This window comes from Leucopleurus acutus (assembly GCF_964270905.1).
Source record: "Leucopleurus acutus genome assembly, chromosome: 21".
Classification (NCBI taxonomy): Eukaryota; Metazoa; Chordata; class Mammalia; order Artiodactyla; family Delphinidae; genus Leucopleurus; species Leucopleurus acutus.
This window is the reverse complement of record NC_139163.1, coordinates 34,317,402-34,339,319: the sequence shown is the minus strand read 5'-3', so window position 1 is coordinate 34,339,319 and position 21,918 is coordinate 34,317,402. Positions and strand designations below refer to the sequence as shown.

General features: G+C 46.0%; 1 protein-coding gene across 3 annotated transcripts in view; it reads right to left on the bottom strand.

Annotated features, from left to right (window-relative positions):
• Window positions 1-21,544, bottom strand: part of PSD3 (pleckstrin and Sec7 domain containing 3) — a gene marked incomplete at its 5' end in the record, with an annotated part of 582,691 nt that extends 561,147 nt beyond the window's left edge. For all 3 annotated transcript variants that reach the window (XM_082863887.1, XM_082863881.1, XM_082863882.1), the window contains one exon: window positions 20,828-21,544. In XM_082863887.1, coding sequence (XP_082720013.1) covers window positions 20,828-21,544 — 717 coding nt within the window. The remainder of the gene's footprint in view (window positions 1-20,827) is intronic.
• Between the last annotated feature and the right edge of the window lie 374 nt (window positions 21,545-21,918).

Sequence of the window (21,918 nt, the reverse complement as noted above, 5' to 3'; positions counted from 1 at the left end):
ATGTTTTTGTTTTTTTTGTTGTTGTTTGTTTTTTTTGTTTGTTTGTTTTTGCGGTACACGGGCCTCTCACTGCTGTGGCCTCTCCTGTTACGGAGCACAGGCTCCGGACGCACAGGCTCAGCGGCCATGGCTCATGGGCCCAGCTGCTCCGCAGCATGTGGGATCTTCCTGGACCGGGGCACGAACCCATGTCCCCTACATCGGCAGGCGGAATCTCAACCACTGCGCCATCAGGGAAGCCCCCCCTTAATGTTTTTTAACGTAGTTTTTTTTTAAGATTTATTTACTATTTATTTATTTATTTTTGGCTGTGTTGGGTCTTAGTTGCAGCATGTGGAATCTTTCGTTGCAGCACACAGTCTTCTCTCTAGTTGTGGCGTAGGCTTTTTCTCTCTCTAGTTGAGGCGTGCGAGCTCAGTAGTTGTGGCGCGCAGGCTTAGTTGCTCCACAGCATGTGGGATCTTAGTTCCCGACCAGGAATAGAACCCGCGTCCCCTGCATTGGAAGGCAGATTCTTTATCACTGGACCACCAGGGAAGTCCCTAACTTAAATAGTTTTAAAAGGAATCTTTAGAATTTTTATCAATAAATGGCAAACCAGTATCATTTTCTGTAAGTAGAAGGTATATACAAATATTCTTTAAAATACAAAACTTTTAAAAATAAAAATAGTAAAATTGTGTTACTACCTAAGGTCCACACTTTTGAGAAACATTATATTACATCAAAATCCATATTGACCAGTAAGATAGATTAGCCTATATTTCACATAGATATTACTGTATACATATGTTAGGACCCACCTTTGAAAAATCAACCTTTTCAAGGAGTCATATTTATTTGATTTGATCTGTTTTTCCCCAAATGCAAGAGAAAAGAAAATTTGCTACCATTCAAAATTAGTCAAGAAAAAAGTCTATTAGCCCTACAAAAGTAAACATGCTAATAGGTATTCAGCAAAAAACAAAACTAAGACATCAAGTAGAAAACATGTGTGAGACAGTTGGACTTGAAGGATTCCAAATTAGCTTTAAAAGGCAGAGAAAAACAGCACTAATTCCTGGCTGGCACTTTATTTAAACTTTGTTAAAATCAGAGCTGACAGTTCTATTATTTAACTTTGTTAAAATAAACTTTGTTAAAATCAGAGGAGACAGTATCTGAGAGATACTCCTATTTCTCTATAGATAAAACATTGTAGTTTCTGATACAGGAAAAATCAAGTGTTTATTAATCTGAATATTTTTAAATTGGGCATTCTAGTTAGCTGACTTTAATTATAGCTTACCAAGGGTTAACCAGAAAATATTTTAATTTTAAAAATATTAAAATTCATTATTAAATGAACTTTAATATGCCTTCATATTTTCAAAAGTCACTATCAAAAATAACTTTTGAAAATATGAAGGCATAATTTCTGTCAAAGTTAGCACAGAACAGCAAATGTAAGTAACATTTCTTTGATGATTTGTGATGTTGTGGTGGCCCAGGCTAAATCATTTTCAATGATTTCTGTTTCCTGAGTACCTGTTCTGAGTGGCCCTTTGCTTTCCCCATGTGATCCCATTCTGCTCTTCCCACATTAGAGTGAGACAGGTACTATGACCCGCTTTGTGCAGATGAATGAATTGAACCATCGAAAAATGAAATAACTCGTCTGGAGACAAAACAGTGAGCATAACGAGGACTCTCAGACACACCCATCTGATTTCCAAGTTCACAATACCAAGTGTAGCAGAACAGGTGTGCCCAGAATCCTGGCCTAAGGTGCCCCATCAACGTGAGATTCATTCGTCTTAAAATGTTTGAGTTGGGTTTTATTTTTCTTTTAACCCGTTATCATCTGGCAATTTCCCATAAGCCTTAGATACAATACAAAAAGTAATTCAAGTTAATTGAGAACTCCAGGTAGTGGAACTCTAGTTAATTAAGTTTTAATAGCATGTCATTCCTAATAATTAAAGATGCTTTTGTGTGCACCCAGATAAAGTAATATTGGACATGGTCATGCTTATATTGCTTCTTTTGAAGTTAAGGTGGAAACGCTTTAATAACACTGGAGGAATCTAAACGTGGCCCAGCAGACCCTTCTCCTGAATGTTGTGAAGTCGTCCTGAGCCAAGACACGTCCAGGTTAACCCTGTAGAACCGCTCACAGTGTCAGGACGAAAAGTCCTCCTCCCACCGTTATAATATTTCCTCACTATTTCTACATTTCCCCTAAGCATGTGATTCCAGGAATGGAGAAAAATAACCTGCTGGAATCAATGCCTTTGTGACTGTGGCTAGAATCATTCTATCATTAAAACACTGAACATCTACTATTATTGCCACCTGATTGAACACCAGGTGGAACTGCATTAAAATCATTATAGAGTTTTCTCACTTAAGGCTTATTAGAAAATTAGATTATGCAACCCCTCCCACTTCTGAGGAAATTTTACTTTAAGGATATTTTACTTCTCACAAACCCTAGTAACCTCTGACTGTGTATGAACCATTCCGTCTGCCTCTTTCCTGAATTAGAAAAGCAATTGTTCCTTCAGAAGCACGTTACTATCTGAAGGACAAACGGACAACGAGGCTGTTGGAGCTTCCTTGCAGCGTCAGCTCACGAAGCCCACGAGGTGGCACGGGGCCTGCCCCAGCCTTTGCCCCTGGCTTGTCCAGCTTCCTTCCTACCAGTCGGCCGAGACTGGGGTACAGCTTCCTGCACCCACAAGCAGGGCTATCTCCAACTAGCTGTGAGGGCATGGTTGTCACCGCTTGTGCCTTGATTTCTTTTGTCTGTGAGTAGAAACAAGAATAGACCCTACTTGATGGGGTTCTTATGAAGACCAAATGAAATAATGCACATAACATGATGACATATAAAATGGGCTCAATATATGTTAGCTCTTATTATTAACCTGGAGAATTCCTCCTGGCAGGAAGCTTTTCCTACCCACTCAAACCAGGTAGGCTGCTCCCACTACACATTGCTACAGCATCTTGACCTTCCTTGTAACATTTGTTATACTTTTAATAACCTATTCAATACCTATCTTCTCAGCTAGATGCTAGATTATACACACCACAAGGGCAGGTCTGTCTTTTTTTTTTTAATTCCCTGGTGTCTAGCACAGAGCCTGAAACTGAATATTTGTTAAATGAGTGAAAGTTGATTGCTGAAGCTGTAAAACTAATGGGTTCTTTGGGCAGACATTCAACTATCAGTTTTTAAAATTGGTCAATCTGTAGGAACTAGGAATTGAGAGAAATTGGTATTGTGCCACACCTCAGTTTGAGACATAATTCAGAAGAAAAATAATAATAACAGTAGTGGTACCTAAGTTTTCTGACCCTCTTTGCTTTATAGTGTATTCATACCTATTACCCCATCTCAGAGGCTCAAAGAATACGAAAGTTGGAAGAAACTCCAGAGCCATCTCATTCAAAGCTCCATGTGAGAGATAGGGAAACAGAAAGCCGTCATTTACCCAGAGTCACAGCATCCTCCAAAATGCCTCCTACAGAAAGAGCACAAGGAAAGCCCTTGGACTCTGACCGTGTGTTCTATGAGCTCAAAATCTTGAATCATAACTTGTGAGGGGATAAGAAATTGCACAAAAATGGGCGGATGGAACTAGAAGATGGAAATACAATCGGATGGTGCAGATAAGGAGTGATGCTCAAGGCCCAGGGTGGGAGCTTTGTCTGATGCTGAAGTGGACCACAGCCCCCAGGGCCATGCAGGCAAGAGCTGCTCCGGAGGGACCTGAGCAGTGGCGGCTGGGTGACTGATCTCCCTCATATGAGCCAATAGGTGACGGTTGGGCTTATCAGCTCAGTGCGCTGTGCATCATCTAGCTGGCTTGGAGCAGCATGCCTGGCATTCTGTCTCTTCTGTCCACTGCAGATACCTCCCTTTAGCTTCCCAACGTGGAACACCCGGGGGTCCGAAGGAAAATCCCTCCATCATTTGGCACATGGGAAATGCTTTCTGATAATGATGTGGAAGAGAATGGTCTTCCACATGCCTGAAAGTTCAGTCCAGTTCATCTGCCCACACACTGGGAATACAGGACTGACTGCCCAGTCCCCTGATTTTGACTCCTCTGCAGCCTGCATATGGGGGATACCTACCTAGCAGAGGCCCCAGAACACCTGAGCAGAGTGGGTGGCCCAGGGGGATGCTTAGTAATAGCAGAGTTGAAATGGCGGGGAGCTAAGGTCAGGGACTTTTCAAAATAAAGTCAGACTCAGAGAGTCTTTAATTCTCACTTTAACCTTCCTTCTTGACAGCAAGCGGAAGGCGGGCGAAGTGCCTCAGTGCAGCGACACACAGACCGTTGGGAGCTGGTGTGCTGTGACTGTGAGGACTGTGCTGGCACTCTCTCCTGGGCACCGTTGCTTCCTCCCAGGGGATGGTCTGGGTGGGTGAGCATTCCAGGAAGTCTTTCCCACTGTCCCTATCGCTGTCCTGGGTTCCCTCCCCCAAACCCTTGTTATGCTTCATGACTGTATAGAAATGTCTAAGTTTCCATCATATCCAACCCACAGCTCTGAGGGGGACACTTCACACACCCTGAATTAATATCAAGCTAACGTTGGGCAAGTTGTTCTAAACGGTCTAAACTCAGCAAAAGAATAGCCGCCCGGCATCCATAATCATTTACTTTCAGCAGCTTGAATGCAAATGTCATTAAATCTTTACAGTGGTTGCAGTGAATGCCATTCATTTTCATCTGTAGTTTCAAAGATTTACACAGGGGAGTTTTTCAATTTGATATGAACGATAAATCTTATACATCCTGTGGGACCTACTGGCCTATAAAAACTGATTGAAGCAGTTTCCACAAGGGTTTAGCCTGCTTGAAATAACTTGAGAACAAAGCTTCATTCTTCCTACGGGGAAGGAAAAGGGAATAGGAGAATAGGAAGAGGGGGCCAGCCAAGAGCCAGTCAACCAGACTCAGTGGAAGTGCTTGGGCAGAAGCTGTACTTATGCAAAATTCAACAAACTGTGCACAAGTTAAGTGCAAGTCTGTGCAAATGTGGATCCCACCTTCAAGCAAAGGAGGTAAGATTTATAGTAAATACTTGAATCTGAGTTGCAACTAACAGGGCCATCTATCATGATAATACCTATAATTTAGACCTTTATCTCCTTTGTGCAGGAACCATGCTAAGTGCTGATATCCACTATAAAAAGGATGCTCACAGCAACGGAGGGCACAAAGAAAGTGAGGCTCGGAAAAGCTAAGTCATTTGCCCAAGGTCTCTTAGCTAATGGGTCTTCAACACCAGACCCAACTCCAAACAAGTGTTGCTGTATAAAATACAGAACACTGCTTAAGACTGAATTTCGGATAAACAACAAATAATTGTACTAAAAAGTATGTCCCAAATATTGCTATTTTTATTTGCTAAATTTGGCAACCCTTCTCCAAATCTCATCCTTTGAAGCTATTTGTATGGAATTCTGGTTAGGAGTGAAATGGTCTATTGCCTATATGTGATATTGTGATTTATAGTAAGAAATATGTCTTTGGTCTTGTCCTGTTTCTGGCCCAGGGCTCCTAAAACCCTTGGAATTTCCTAAGGTAAGATCAGAGGAGGTGTCTTTTGTTATGTTATTGAGGTGACTTGGGGGAGGCTCCTAAAGAAGGCGGCTGGTGCCAGAGGAATCTATTCTTTCTCCATCAGAGCTGGAACTTCCAGTCCCTCCCCACCACCCCATCTAGGGAGGGAGAGGGGCTGGCGATTGAGTTCAGTCAATGATTAATCAATTATACCCATGTAATTAAGCCACCATAAACCCCCAAAAGGACTGGGTTCAGACAGCTTCCATGTTGGTGAACACCTGGAGATTCGGGGGAGTGGTGCCCAGAGAGATCATGGAAGCCCCGTGCCCTTTCCCCAGACTGTCCCCTCTGCATTTCTTCCACCTGGTTGTTCCTGAGTTATCTCCTTTATAATAAACTGACGATCTAGTAAGTAGAATGCTTCTCTAAGTTCTGTGACCCACTTGAGCAAGTTAATTGAACCTGAGGAAGGGCCCTCTGGAACCTCCCATCTGTAGCCGGTGGGTCAGAAGCACCAGTGACAGTCTAGACCTGTGACTGATGTCTGAAGCGGGGGAAGGGGCAGTCTTATAGGATCGAGCCCTTAACCTCTGGGATCTGACGCCATCTCCATGTCGGTAGTGTCAGAATTGAATTGAACTGTAGGACACCCAGCTGGTGTCTGAGAATTGCTTGGTGGTGCAGGAAAAACCTCTGCAGGGTGGAATTTGGAGTGGAAGTAGGCCAGAGTAAAATAGGTGCTCCAGCCCTATTTTGGATGAATCGTGGTAGCTGCAAGAGGCATAAGACTTAGACAAAATTGTCATGTAGATGATATTTGTTTTGAATATTTGTTCTGTTAAACACAAGGCAACAAGCCCCAAATGGAATTACTTCTGCTGAGCTTCACATCACCAAACCCAGGCTTAACTTTACTACAGTTTCAGCCTCTCCCAGGAATGGAGTCTTAAACCCATCCATCAGGATCACCTGGTCAGCACTAGTGAGGTCATCTGCCTGATAGACCCCTGCAGCCCCTACAGGAAAGTGACCTGACACAAGCACCCCACTGTTGGCTGGTATAACTTCCTTGTTCCCACTCCCTTGGACCTATAAAATCTTTCATTTTGTACAGCACCGTGGAGCCCCTTTCTATCTGCTTAGATGGGATGCTGCCTGATTCACGAACCATTGAAGAAAACCACTAAGATCTTTAAAATTTACTAAGTTGAATTTTGTTTTTTAACAGCCCTGAGTGTGGTAAGCCTCACAATGTTTAAACCATTCCCCTCAACACCATCAGCAAAATCAGTTGAGCATCTGTCCCCCAAATACACATATTTATTTATGATTGATACGTTAATACTCTCATATTAATATATCCTGTACATTTTAAAGCACAAAATAAAAATGTTAAAGATGAGATATAAAAATATAAGAAGTACCACCTCTTTCTTTCTGTACCCAATAGACTGTCCTGAGCACCCCCTTTGGACACTGCTGGACACTCTGGCCCCATCCTTGTCCTGGGCAAGACTCATAATAACTAAGATTTAGTGAACACCTATGTGTGGTTTTCTCACTTGGTCCTTGTACCAGTTCACGAGCCCCTATTTGCCTTTGGTGAATACTGGGGTGAGGGGCTACTTCAGAGTCTCAGTGACTCACCGAGTCCCACCCTAACCAGCAGAGCTGAGACCTGCAGAGCTGTGCTCTCTCAGCCGGGCTGCCTGTGAGGGAGTTGAGGTGGGAGGGGAGGCAGCTGTACCAGATGCTGGAAGCTGGGGTGATGCTCCCCCCATTTTACCGAAGAAACTGTGGGTAACATTTGCCTGTTGTAACACAGTTAATATGCTTTTTTGGAATCTGAGACTTGATCCCAGAATCTGTGCTTTTTCCTGCTTTGCTATATATTCTAAGATACCTCTGAACCTGAACCCAAGTATGAATAAAGGTTGGTATTCCCTCCTTAAAAAATAAATAAATAAATAAAAAGGACACTGGAACTAACCAAGCAAACTTAAACCCAGAGAACCACTAGAGTTTTATCCAATACATTTTTGTAAAATCCAAGTTTTCTTTAACTCTTTTTTTAACTCTAGGTACACCTGGCTGATGTGTTTTACTTTTAGAATGTGGTCTAACAATGAAAACCTCTTCAAAACATTCTTGAGTGGCAGGATACTTTATTAACACGCACTTGTGCCCAGGGAGGTTTCTGTGTCAGGAGCACAGGTCTCCTCAGGACCCTTCCCTTCGGTTAGACACACTGAAGAGCGGTAACAAGTGTCCGGGGAGAGGAGGAGAGGATGCTTGTGCCTGGAAAGGGGCAGAAAGAGAATCCTGTGACTCCTGGGGGGTGCGGGTGAGGGTGAGGGCTGGGGAGTTTTTTTGTTTGTTTGTTTTGGGGTTTTTTTGCAGTACGCGGGCCTCTCACTGTTGTGGCCTCTCCCATTGCGGAGCACAGGCTCCGGACGCGCAGGCTCAGCGGCCATGGCTCACGGGCCCAGCCGCTCCGCGGCATGTGGGATCTTCCCGGACCGGGGCACGAACCCGCGTCCCCTGCATCGGCAGGCGGACTCTCAACCACTGCGGCACCAGGGAAGCTCAGGGCTGGGGAGTTTTAAGCAGGGGAAAAGGGGCGGGAATTAAGGGGAGGCCGTCGTGGTTATGAAGTGGCGCAATGAAGCTGTTGGCCAGGGTTTTTCAGGCTTTGCTACCTTACCTCCCACTTGCTAACCTTGTCTTCAGGACCCTGAGGCACATGGCTTTACTCTTCCAACTACAGAGAGCTCTTTTGCTTTCCTACATTTCTAAGCTTAAACAATTTTCTGTTTCTCAAGGTCCCATCAGTTCTGGATAGTGGGTGACGAAATCATAGTGAATTCAGATATTAAGCATATATATAACAGAATTTATGATTAAACAAAGAAAATATAGCCCCATCTTTATGGGTGGAGATGGGGGAGGGTATTCAGGCATTCAGAGAGAAGACCCCCTACTTCTGTGCTGTCATTCTTCCAGAAGTGCAGAGTCCAGCCCCCAGCCTGGGGCACAGAAGCCTGGGGTGGGACGCAGTCTGGGGGAAGTTCCAGCAGACAGAGAGCTAATCCAAGCAGGGGTCCCCCAGCATCTGCAAACTCCATGCCAGGCATGGTTCCGAGTACTTTAAATGTTAGTACACACTTAATCCTTATTTTCTATCAGGCAGGTCCTCATTTAACCTCTGTTTTACAGATGAAGAAACTGAGGCACAGAGAGATTAAGTAACTCACCAAGGCCACCCTGGAGGAAGGGGCAGGCAGAGCCGGCCTCTCACCAGAATCGGGGCCCTGGGGCAGCTCTTCAAGGCTGCGCTCATGCTGACCACGTGCTGAAGGACAGATGTGAGGGCAAGACTTCATTAACTTCTCCTGTCATGACCTTTCTGGATCCTTGGCCCAAAGTTAGCAGACAGGGAGCCCTGAGCATAGCTGAGTTCCAATAGGATGGGGGTTTGCAGCTAGCTTTTAACGTGATTTTAACAAAAGAATGAAATGGCTCTCTCTCTGAGCATGTTGATGGATTCTGAGGCCTGCTACAGTCAGGAATAACTTATTTTGTCTTTTTCCTGCCCTTAAGAGAAGGCAAAGACTGCTCCACCAGCAGCATAGACAGGCCCAGTGAGGTTATAAAGGAAGGGAAATGAGTGCTTCAAGTTCTTGGCCTGGTCTTCGTGATTAAGAGGCCTAAGAGGTCTTAATAATCATAACGATTCCGTCTGGGTGGGAAAGAGGCAGGAAAGCCAATCTACACGTTACTGTTGTGAACCGACAGGTTGTTACCGTCACAGATTTCTAAACGTCATTTTTGTTCAGGAGTCACAGGGGCCTGCTCCCAGCCTGGATCACCTGCTTTGATTTGCTGTCCAAACAGCAGGATCCTTCGTGTCTACAGCAAGATACACTCCCTGCACATTTGCTCATTCACAGAATCGTCCCAGAGTCAAACTGCCTCCCCTGCTTCCTGCAAGAAATAGCTTCTGATTCACCGACTGGTCCGGCATGCAGGGCCCTTTCCTGCATCTCTGCGTCTCTTAGCAACGCCTCCCAAAGCGGCCCTGTTCAGTTGCCATCATCACCTGCCACCTGGGAAAGGAAACGGGCCAGTTCCGGTGCGGAGCCACCACTCTCCAATGCACAGACATGGGACTCTGTGTCCAGATTTTCTGGTCTTGGTTTCAAATTCTCCAGTGTTGCATTAAATTATGCTTATTTTTAAATCCTGGAATGTGTGCTTCTCTCATGATATTTTATTCTTTTCAGTAAATGTAGTTGACTAATTTAAATTTATTTTTTATACTTTCGAATAAAAGATATAAACTAACAAGCCAGAAACCTTAAATATTTTCAGTTTGAAAAGCATTCACTCTCTAAATATGTGACCACATAGTTGTTATGTTCCTTCATAATGAATCATGAAATTCACACATGAACTCAGGAGAAACCACGAACTCAAACCCTCTCTACATTCTATCAATAATGCTTGAAGTAACTTACAGGTAGTCAACAGTGTAATTCCTGCCATTACTTCTAACTGGATTTATGTGATGCTTTTTTCTCAAAGGGCTCCAGAAGCTGCAAACAACAAGACGACACAATAAACAAAGGCAGCCGATCCTCAGTGGCTCACAAAACAGCATAAAGGTGGTAGGAGAGCAGTTTGCAGAGAACTATAAGGAAAAGCTCATTTAGTAAAAGAGATCGAGGATGAGAAGGGAAAGAATTTTGCCATGAGCTTTCTAAAATGGCATGAAAAGTAGACTGATTTATTTAAATAGAAAAAAGTTATTTTACAGGTTGTTTAAAGCATGGAGTAAAGCTGGTTCATTAGGAGAATAGTTACCGCTATTGGGGGTCATTATTCATAAAGATTATTCACAAAGCAGATCCAGAAAACTAGGTCACCAAGCTCAGCCAGAAATACCACTGTTAATTCTTTGGCTACGGGGCCACCCAGGAACTCCTTAAACATTAGTCTAAGCCACAAGAGAAATACATTTTCATAGAAACACCACTAGGCTAAATTTATGACCCCAAAGATAGTTCAAAATTCTATTCTACTTTGGATGGACTCCAAGAGTGCCAACCACCACTTGCTTGCCAAGTTCCTGGCATGGATGGCCTCACAGTTCACTGCCTACAGATGTGAACCGGAGGGATGAAAGCACCTGAGGGAAGAACAGAAGGAATTGGTAAAAGAGGTCACTTAGTGTGGTTTTGCCATAATCTAAAGTTGAGAAATATTTATGGAGCACCTATTATGTGCAATGCATTTTGTAATGCTCAAAAGGCGGGGGGGAGTTTTTCTATTTAAATCATAAATTCTATGCACTGCAATAAGTTTAACTTTTTGAGGTTACAAATATGGAAAAGATCTACTCTATTGTCTATCGTTAGGACACAGCTTCATTTGGGGAAATCTCAAATCCTTGAGTAACTGGAGTTTTCTCCCCCTTCACCTGTCTGTGTCCGCAGGACCTCATCAAACCTCTACATTTCAGAACTAAAGGACTCTGAAGAAAATTAGAGCCCCCAGTGTTCAGAGGGAGTTAAGCTGTGTGCCTCAAGGTTTCTTTGACAAGATTAGGAAATGAGAGGCAGATTCAAACATGTAATCTGCAGAGTAACTGTAGGGGGGTCACTTCATAAACACACCCACCCTTCCCTTAATTTCTGTGTTTCTCTCCTGCTTAAAACTCTCCAAAGGCTCCCCAATAATAAATTTAAAAATTTATTATTTTACTTAGAATAAATTTCAAAATCCTTACTGAAAACTAAGAGGCCCTGTGTGATCTGGCCCTGCCTATAGCTCTGAGTAAGCTTCACAGTAACTTATGCTCCCCAGTGATCCTGCAGGTACAGGGGACTCTTCTGCTAACCCTGCCTAGAACCTTCCCTCCCTGATCTTCTCGTGGCTGCCTCCTGTCTGTCACTCAAGGCTTAACTCTGAGGTCACCTTCTGTCATCACACAAACTAAACCATTCATTCGAGCACCCTCCCCTCATCACCCCTTGTTTTATTTTCTTCCAAGCTCTTGTGGCCATGTGAAGTCCTATGCCCGTGTGTTGTTTGTTTGTTCATCATTCCCTGTAGGAGCAAGGACTTTGTCAACTCACTGCTGTACCACCCGTGCCTGGAACATTGCTCGTCACATAGCTGGTGGTCAAGAAATACTTATTGAATGAATGAATCTGGAAGTTATTTCTTCAGCAACTTTATTCATCCCTAGCATGGCCATAGTCACAGAAAGCAACAGTATCATCTCTGAACACACAAAATCAGAAGAGGGACTTCCCTGGTGGCAAAGTGGTTAAGAATCCACCTGCCAGTGCAGGGGACACGGGTTCAAGACCTGGTCCGGGAAGATTCCACATGCCGCAGAGCAACTAAGCCCATGCGCCACAACTACTGAGCCTGAGCTCTAGAGCCCACGAGCCACAGCTACTGAGCCTGCATGCCACAACTACTGAAGCCCACGTGCCTAGAGCTTGTGCTCCGCAACAAGAGAAGCCACCGCAATAAGAAGCCCGCGCACCGCAACAGAGTAGCCCCCGCTCACTGCAACTAGAGAAAGCCCCCGAGCAGCAACGAAGATCCAATGCAGTCAAAAATAAATAAATTAATTAATTTTTTAAATATCAGAGGAAAAAAAATCCTTTCTAAAACTTGTGAGATCTTCTGCTAGCTGAGCCACTCTATCCTTCCGCTGGATGAGCCCATTCAAAACTTCCACTGGTTGAGCCCACTCAAACCTTCCGCTGGATAAGCCCACTCAATCCTTCTGCTATATGAGCCACTCAGAACTTCCGCTGGATGAGCCCACTCAGTCCTTCCGCTGGAGGAGCCCACTCAGTCCTTCTGCTAGATGAGCCACTCAACTTTTACTTTATGCAATTAACAAACTTGCCTTACAATTTAAACAAATCTGCTGCCTAGTTTCCTGGCCTGTGGTAGATTAAAAAAAGTATATTAGAGGTAGACACACTAATAGCAGCAAGAAGGGATAGGCCAGCATGGAGAAAACTAAAAAGTTACTGAAAGGCAAAAAGAACTAAGAAAACAGAGTATTTGGGGCATTAAGTGTAGAAGCAAACAGTCTCACAGATCTGAGGTTGCCAGCAAGCAATACTGCAGTTACAGTAATTGCTTAAGTTATCAAGAAAATTAAGTTATGTTGTATACATGTATATGTATCTAAGGAAACAGGGAAATAGTAAATGGTAAGTCCTCCTTCGAAAAGTTTTTATCCAAAATGCTATTTTTCCTGTTATTTTAAAGGGCAAGCAAAATTCGGTTTTCTAAGAGAATTGATTTCTGTGGAACATGTTAGAGGACCTCTTCCTCCCTCCCTCCCTCCTTCCCTTGTTTCCTTCCTCCCTCCCTCCCTCCCTCTCTCCGTCCCTTCTCACAGAACTGTGTAGCTAACCATGTCTCTTTTACCTTGAGCAGCTAGAAAGCACACAGCCAAATGTGACTTTCAAACATACTGGCTCTGTTGGCCTTTATGTTCTTTTGGGTTCTTTTCCTGATCTTGACCTTTCTTCATCTTGACACTTATTTATGTTTTCCTAGAACTGATTCTTTATTACTGTTTACCTTCACCATTATTTTTATTATTTTTTATTTTTATTTTTTATTATTTGTGCTATAGTTATTTTTATTTTTATTATTTTTATTATTTGTGCTATAGTTGTAGGGCACTTTAAATTCTTTACGGAAAAAGATTGAGATCTCTCTGCTTGTGGCATGAGATGGATGGAGTGACATTTTAACTGTTACTTCATCATACAATCAGATTGATAACTCAGTCAAGAGTAACCAAGCTTCTTGCAGACAAAATGGAATTTTCAAATGACAGAACATTGTAAGTGCTTGAATAGGGTCCTGGAGCTTTTTAGCTCACGATCTGCTGGACTTGGTAATTCAAAGGTTAATACAAAATCACACATCCTGAAAATTGAAAGTTAAATTCCAAAAAGTTAAAATTGACTAAATATAATCACAGGATATGTGCACAACACAAAAGGCAGCCAAAAAAGAGCCACAGCTGCTGATTCCTTTAGAACGAAGGAGAGCGAACTTCCTCACAAAGCAGGCTGCAGCGGCCCAGCAGTGGTGACACGGTGGAGCCAGGGTTCTTTCCTTTGCCCATCTCGTGTTTTCACTGATACGGTTCAGTTCAAGGAACATGGCTTCCCCTCACTGTCCTGACTTCTCGGATTCTGTGAGTAGCCCAGGGAGTGGCTGTAATGTTGAACAGATCACACATAGAACCCAAAGGGCTACAGAGCCCTGCTTTCAGCGAAGGACTTATATTTATGTAAATCATGTAGCATTTTACAGTCTCTAAAAATCTACAAGGAAAAAAGTCTTTGAAAGAGAAAACTTACCATATTATGCCCAGTAGCAGATTCTGGAAACAAATCTATTTATAAATCATATCAGGCAATAATTTGATTCTAATACATTGCTTGTTCAGGGATGCTTTTTAAAAAAATCTCCTTAAGAGCTATAAAAACTGGCTTCCCTAAAATCAGAGAGGGCTCAGATAGGACATTTATAGAAAGCAGTGACTTTATAAATTTTAAGTGAAACTCCCTGAAAGTGTCTTTGTCATCTATTGGGTTGGCCGTCCACACTGCCCCCTTCTCTCCATGTCCCATCAACTTCTAGGACCTGTCCCTCACACAGGTTTACATGGTTATAACCACCTTTGGGCTCTCAGTAGACCTGATAGCACCATATGAGCTGTCCCCACCACAGTAGGTTGGGTGGGCACCAACCCCCAACCTGCACTGGACCAAGAAGCCTCTTTGCAGGGGGATTGGGAAGCAGGTCTGAGGAATCCCAATCTTTAAGGAGAGGAGATATAAATCTGGGAATTGTGGGTGACCATGTTCCTCCCCCTGGAATAGGGGAAGCAGATGTGCAAAAAGAGAAAGAATAGTTCAGAGAAGAGTGCTGGGAAGGGCAGAGAGCAACAGGTGAGTTGAAAAGAGAGACCTGGGGCTTCTCTGGTGGCGCAGTGGTTAAGAATCTGCCTGCCAATGCAGGGGACACGGGTTCGAGCCCTGGTCCAGGAAGATCCCACATGCCGCGGAGCAGCTAAGCCTGTGCACCACAACTACTGAGCCTGAGCGCCTATAGAGCCCGTGCTCCACAACAAGAGAAGCCACCGCAATGAGAAGCCCGCACACCGCAACGAAGAGTAGCCCCTGCTCGCCGCAACTAGAGAAAGTCCACGCGCAGCATCGAAGACCCAACGCAGCCAAAAATTAAAAAAAAGAAACAAAAAAGAGAACTGGATGCCCTGGAGCCCTCATGCCAGGTGATCCTGACGCAGCTGCACCCCCACCCTTGGTTCTACACACCCAACACTTACAGGCAAGGGTTCTCCTCATAATGAATCCCCCTCATTGGGGTTAAGTAGCCTTGAGGGTTTCTATCACACACAACCAAGAATCCTAACTAATCTACAAGTGATAGAACACTTTTGTTCAAGGGCACAAAACTTGAAAGTTAAACTGAGGCAATTGTTGGAACTGATTCCAACTGGCTGAGTGCGGACAAGCCTCTTCTTCATTCTGGGCCTTAATTCTGGAATCGATTTCCAATATTCCCTTTGCTAAGTAATTAAATCACGGGACTAAAAACACAAAACAATCCCTTTCAGCGAATGTATTTCCTTTTAATATGGGAGAATAACAAAACACAACTCCTTTTTGTATAGTTATAAAAAACTCAATTCAGTATTTTGTCCAAATCTCTCAGGGCAAACCTAATACTTAACTCGTGCTACCAATATTTTGTAGAGAAATTTAACACTTGAGATTAGAAAATTGGGTATATATTGGTGTAAATTGTTTAAAAATGTATTTTGGTTCCTTTTTAACCTCTGGATCCTGGAGAGGTATCTAATTTTACCAATAAAGGAGTTTCCCAACAGTAGTGACTTCTAAACATGATGGATTTTTAGAGATTTGTCATCAAAAGCTGTAGCTTTGGTAGAGTTTTCACAAACACAGGTGCAAATGGATTGGCAAGCATTTAGAATCTTGAGCTAGTGGGAAGGAAATCACAGTCTGATCTTTTCACATTTCAGATGAGAAGTTGAGACCCAGCGTGAGGAGGTCGCCCTTACTTAGCTAACTTGAACCAAAGAGGGGGCCAGACCTGGGTCCCAGCTCCCACCCCGAATCGCTTCTACAAGTCTCAGAGGCAATGTGTGAAGTGGTCCGTGTGCTCTCCGCCCTCTTGTCCCATCAAGTTGTGGAGGTGAGATGGGGCCATGAGGGCGGCTCCTGCACAATGACGACAGGACGTCTGTGTGAACGTCGAAGGAAGGGGTAAGGAGAGAAAAAGAGTGAGAGAACATTGTCATGGGAACGCCGAGGCAAACACAAGATGAAAAAGAGTTGAAACCCATTCTGCTACCTCAGGTTTTATTTACTGAAATAATAAATCAAGACATCTGTGTCAAAACCAATGCAGTGTAAAACAGACTAAAGATAAGCTTTTGAATCTGATCAACACTGTCTTCTAAATACCAGAATCCTTTAAAAGTGATACCACTGCACATTTATCTACATCACTGTTCAAATTACTATATGGCATTTGTGCAAGCTCTCTCTTTGTTCTAGCTTCTTTTAAAACTTCTAAATTGCTCACCAAGAATGACTAATATAATGACAGAATTATCTAGAATTTTATCTTTCTATGAGCAGAACAGTTTCTAAACTCACAACAGGTCAGAAAAGTCAAATTGGCTTAAGAAATTAAGCATTTACTCCAGATGAGATCAACGACCTCCTCCTGGGGATTAGGTGTACCTGGGGGTCAGTACTGAACTTCAGAAGAGAACTTCATTCAACTCGAATCTGGTCAGAGAAAGAAATATCAGGCTTTAGGGAATAGACAGCAAACGATTGTGGCCCTCAAATTTTGTGGTGGGGATTTGTGTTACTGCCCAAAGATGGCACTGACTCCTATCACTGGATGTTAACCCCCTTCCAAGTTTCATTCATTCAACTGATTGTTCAGTGCTGGTCCTATAGAGAACATCCCAGCTCCCGCTGAAATCCCATATCCCCTGAGAGATGCAAGCCCGCTAAGGGTAGCTTCCCTGCCCTGGAGCCGTTTGACAAAATAATTAATATTTAGAGACAAGCGGAGGTAGGTGAAATTAAATTATTTTCATACTTTTATTTCCTTAGTTTCATTCCCTTTCTGGATTAGAAGATTCATACTTATCCCAGAAGGTCAGAGCTGGAAAGACCTCAGAGGTCAGACAGGGTAACGTTGCTTTGCTCAGTGAGTCGTCAGGGCGCTTAGCTAGTTGGCTGGCAGAACCAGAGCTTCACTTCATCTCCTGAATCCCAGTGACAGTGACCTTTTCTCTAAATAAAATCTCTCTATCAAAAATTGATACACTTTACAGACATATTTCAGACCCTGTTTTTATTTTAAGGCAAAACAATCCAAGACACAGAGGGTTAAAGCTATTCTCTCTGATCTGCTGTGTACAAGTGGACCCCCCTTCCCCTCAGCACCTCAGGGAATAACTGCCCCCTACCCCCGTCCCTGTGCCCCCGACCCCAGCCTCCAGGGTGGCCCTTTCTGCCCTGCTTATTCTCACTCTGCCTTCTAAACCCCGAACACTCCTAGTAGCTGGTGATGAAAACTCAAAAAGCTAATTGTTTTTGAGATGAGAGAGGAAGAGAAGAGGAAGACCAAAATAAAGAGGTAAAATCCTTGGGAAATTTAAAGCTACAGGTGGGGTTTGTAGAAATGGCATTTGGGGGGAATTTTTAATATTACTTACTGCTAATTTTCTTTCCTTTTTTTTTTAAGTTGCTTTCTTGGGAAGGGAAGCTGTGAAATGGCTCTTTTTTTTTTTTTTTCCTGGCTGCTTCGGGTCTTAGCTGTGGCACGCGGGATCTTCGTTGAGGCATGCGGGATCTTTTGTTGCAGCGCCCGGGCTTCTCTAGTTGTGGCGTGCGGGTTTTTTCTTCTCTAGCTGTGGCATGCACGTGGGCTCCAGGGCGCATGGGCTCTTTAGTTTGCAGCACGTGGACTCTCTCGTTGAGGCACGCAAGCTCAGTAGTTGTGGCGCGCGGGATTAGTTGCCCCGCGGCATGTGGGATCCTACCTCCCTGACCAGGGATCGAACCCGCATCCCCTGCACTGGAAGGCGGATGCTTTACCACTAGACCACCAGGGAAGTCTTTCTAATGTCATTTACACACCCAAAGTCATTGTAATTTCAAAACATAAAATATGTAAGATAGGAAGACAGTTAAAAAAATGGAAAATTCCCAAAATGATTGTAGAGAAAGCTATTTTCCCCTCTCATTTGACTTCTGTCTGTTTTCTGTGTCTTTGTATCTTTAGCCCCAAACTCAAGTCACATATCAGCAAGGCTAGGTCACTAGACCTGATAGTCCTGAAGCCCCTTCTCCCATGTCCCAGGAGTGCTTACAGGACCCCAGTCCCGGGGCTGGTGGGCTGCCTTCCGAGGAAGCCTCGCCCTCTCAGAAGGCAGTGAGAGCAGAGCTCCAGCCTCTGCATGGACCACAGGAGCTCTGTCCAAGCTGCTGCATCCTGGCCTCAGGACGTAGCAAGTCACTGACCGTCCTCAAGCATCTGTGTCCTCATCCACAAAGTGGGCACAATGATAATGTATAACTTCACAGAGTTGTGAGGTTCTGATAAGAAGGAATCATGCTTTGGAAGCTCTCTGTAGGGCACAGAGAGCTGTAGTTTTCACTAAAGCCTAGTCATGGTTTGGATGAAGAACTAAGTGATTGCTGTACCCGCTCCTTGTGATACTTGGATACATCAGCAATGTTCACTCTGGACCCCATTTGTTTCAACAATAAGGGAGTAAATTTAGCCATTTGGAGAAGAAAGTCTACACTTAGGATCCAGACTTTTTTGCTTGAGAAGTTGATACAAGGACCTCCATCCTATGATACGCATGTAGGAATTTCGCTTCCACGTAAGCAATATTTCACTTTAATAAACGTAGTAAATAATCACATTTGTATGAGTGTATTGAGTGAAAGGCCTCTTCACTGGTAGCTCACAGAAGACATTTTTAACCAGTCTGCTGTCACTATGCGGTGACTCACACAGCTAAGTTCCAACTCATGCGAGGACAGGGCGGTGCTTGCGCACCAATCTATCAGACCCAGGGAAACCGTCATGTGCCCAGGGCTGGGCGGATGGAAACCTCTCTTTGTTGATTTCTTCCTTTCTCTAACACCCAAGGCCAGGCAGGGGTCACCTGGCTAATAACAGCCATGAGGCACCTGAGGGACTTGTAGTTCTGAAGGTGCTGATTTTCCAACTCCGTCTTTGCTGTGACAGAGACCGTCACACAGTCTGACCAGCATGGTCAAGGTTAAGTTTAGCCCTGCATTCTCCCCTGACCCCAGAGCCCCCAAACTGACCCCTCTAACTCCATGCTTCCCGGTCCTACCTGCTGTCCCACTGACTTTGCTTCTCTTCTCTCCCCTAAGATAGGGCTACTGAGGGACCCTCACTGGCCCCGTGGCGACTGCCAGGCAGGTGGCGTCCTCAGGGCTTTCTGATGGGAAAACTGAGAGCTCTGGTGGTTTGCTCAAGGTTAGGAGTTGAACCTGGGGTTTCCAGGATTTTAGCCAGGAATCTTGCCGTCCTTGCTTTAGATGGGGCAGATGTCTGGGGATCCATTAGCAAAAGTGGCTAAATGGGGCAGACAGGCAGAAATCTACCCACTTGGAACAAGTCCCACCGTGCCTCTCCCTAGAGGACTGGCAACAGCTCTGAGGTTTTCTTATACCTGGAAGGCAGAGGAGAAAGGAGGGGAGATGGAGTTTTCAAGTCATCAGAGCAGCATTAAAGTACACAAACAACTACCGTGTGACCCCACATTCAGAGACTGGGCTCTGACGCACGGATATGTCATTCCTCTTAAATCCCTGTAGGAAACACAAGATACAAGGACTAGGATGGAATGTAAACCATTTCTTAAGGAAGCATGCTAGCATTTCTCTTCTTCCAAGAGTTTCCCTCCAAAGAGAACTTGAGCTCATCTTTTCTCCCTGATTCTCTACTGTGGCTGTAAGCGCTGCCTGTTACGGGGAAAGGGGCAGGAAGGAGGGTGTAGAGGCACGCAGGAGGGAGGCACAGGCTCCAGATGATGCAGCATCACGTCCACACCTCTGGGAGGCCCCTCTCCCGATGCTGTGAATTTCATCCATTTCTCTGGTGACTTCCCCAAGCGTCCCTCCATGTGGACCTTCCACACAGTCCAGCAAGAGGCCCCTCCTCCATCTCATCCCACCAACCCCCCCTCACCCTCATTGCCTGTATATGGACAAAGTATAGCAAGATGTCCGTGCTATCGGGAAAGAGAAAACAAAAGCATAATTTTTAATTTTGTCCACCCATTTTGGGATCAGTACATCTGAGCTGGGTGGAGAGGGGAGGCTGGGCTCAAGCACCAGCCCAGAGAGGAGGCTGAGTGGAGATGCAGAGAATAAAATGCGAAGAGCAAAGAGTAGGCTTGGCCATGACTGGAGCTGGGAGAGACGCTGGAAACCACCCAGTGCTACCCTTTCCCTTCTGGTGGGAAGGGAAGCAGGGCCTGGAGGCTGACGCCAGGAAGAAAAACATCGACCTGCCGGCAGGGGTGGAAGGTGGTCCACTGGGTACAGATGGGGCTGAGTTCCAAGGCTGCACTCCAGTTCTGGAAACCTCCACAAAACCCACCGAAGGCTCCCCAAGTCCCCCTCGCCCATTCCGGAGAACAGGTTTTGCTTCTGCCCTTTCCTTTTTGGGAGCAAGAGGAGGATTTTTGCCTAATCACTTCCCAATTCCTTCATCTGGAGTTGGGGATAGGAGCCTTTGTCTTTCGGGTGGCTATGCAGCTTAACACCCAGCATAAGGGCTGGCACAGCACAGGGCTCAACAAGTGTCCGTGCACCGCCACCAACCTCCCTCTCCGCTTTCCCATAAAGGACGCTAGTCTTTGGCAGAAATCTTGGGAAGGAGCGATACATTCTCTCCTTCCGCAGGATAAGCCGCTCGTGCAGGGAAGGTGGCGGAGCACAGAAGAAGGAGCCAGGCCCACAGCGGACAGGAGACCCCAGCGTGAGGAACTGGGGGCCCTGCGGGCACATCGGCCCCCTCTCTCCACTCTCGCTTCTCTGGGAAGAGCTCGGGTCTCAGGGATTCAGCCACGCGCACTTTCTTACCTTGAGAGGCAGGGCGGCAGGCGGGGCCGGGCAGCTCCTGCTGGTCTGGAGGAGCGCACGATGCCTGCCGAGCCTGGCGCTCCTGGGCCGCGTGGACGTGCCCGAGCCCTCAGCGCTCCGCGGGCGCTCCGGGCAGGGTGCCGGCGCCTCGCCACTTCCCCCGGACCGGGGGCTTTCAGCCGCGGCGGCGGCAGCCAGGGGCTGGGGAAGGGAGCCTCCCACGGCGTCCTGAGCCTTCGGGTCCGTGCCCCACACGTGCCGCGGGGCAGGACCGCCCGGCCAGGGCTTCCAGCCCGCGGAGGGACTGCGGCCACCGTCGCCCATGCCGCGAGCCGGGCTAGGGGGTCTGCATGGCCGGGGCTGCCGCCGTCCACGGGTCCCGGAGGCAGGGGATCTGCGAGCGCGCCCCCTCCTTGCATCCACGTCCCGGGTTTTCTTCTCTCCTTCTTTCCCCTCGTCGGGAGCAGAGCAACTGGGAGCAGCTGGTGCCTCTGTCCCACGGCCCTGCCTCTGCGGGGGAGGGGCAGCCGGGCCCCGCGGGAGCCCGAGGGCCCGGCCTGCCGAGAAGCCGGTCCCGGGACCCGAGAGAGAGCGTCCCTCTTCCGGGCCCCCTGCGGCCGCAGTCCGGGCGGGAGCCAGGGCGGGGCGGGCGCGCGCTGGGGTGGGCCGCAGCTGCACGGAGAGGAAGGAAGTTTTCATCTGCTGCTGCTCAGCCATGTCCTCCAGGGGCTCGGCTGGTCCAGCCGGGTCGACTTTCAGACCTCGGTGCCCAGGGATGCGAAGGCCGGCAGCTGCGGGCAGGCGTGACCTGGCCCCATGGCTCCACGACGGCCTGAGGAAGCAAATGATACACCTTCAGCCCAGGGGGAGTCTTCCCCCTGGAGTGGGGAAGGAGTTGGGGATGGAGGTGACCCAGCCGCGGGTCAGGACTGTGCATGAACAGACAGGCTGGGGGAGCGAGGCTGGGAGGGGACAGTTGGGACTCGGCTGCCCTCTCCCTGGTGTGTCTGATGGCTTTCCTTCTGTTATCCGGCCCCCTCCCCATGTTTGAATTGAAGACACTAAAGTTACTAGTTTCCATGCTTATCCTA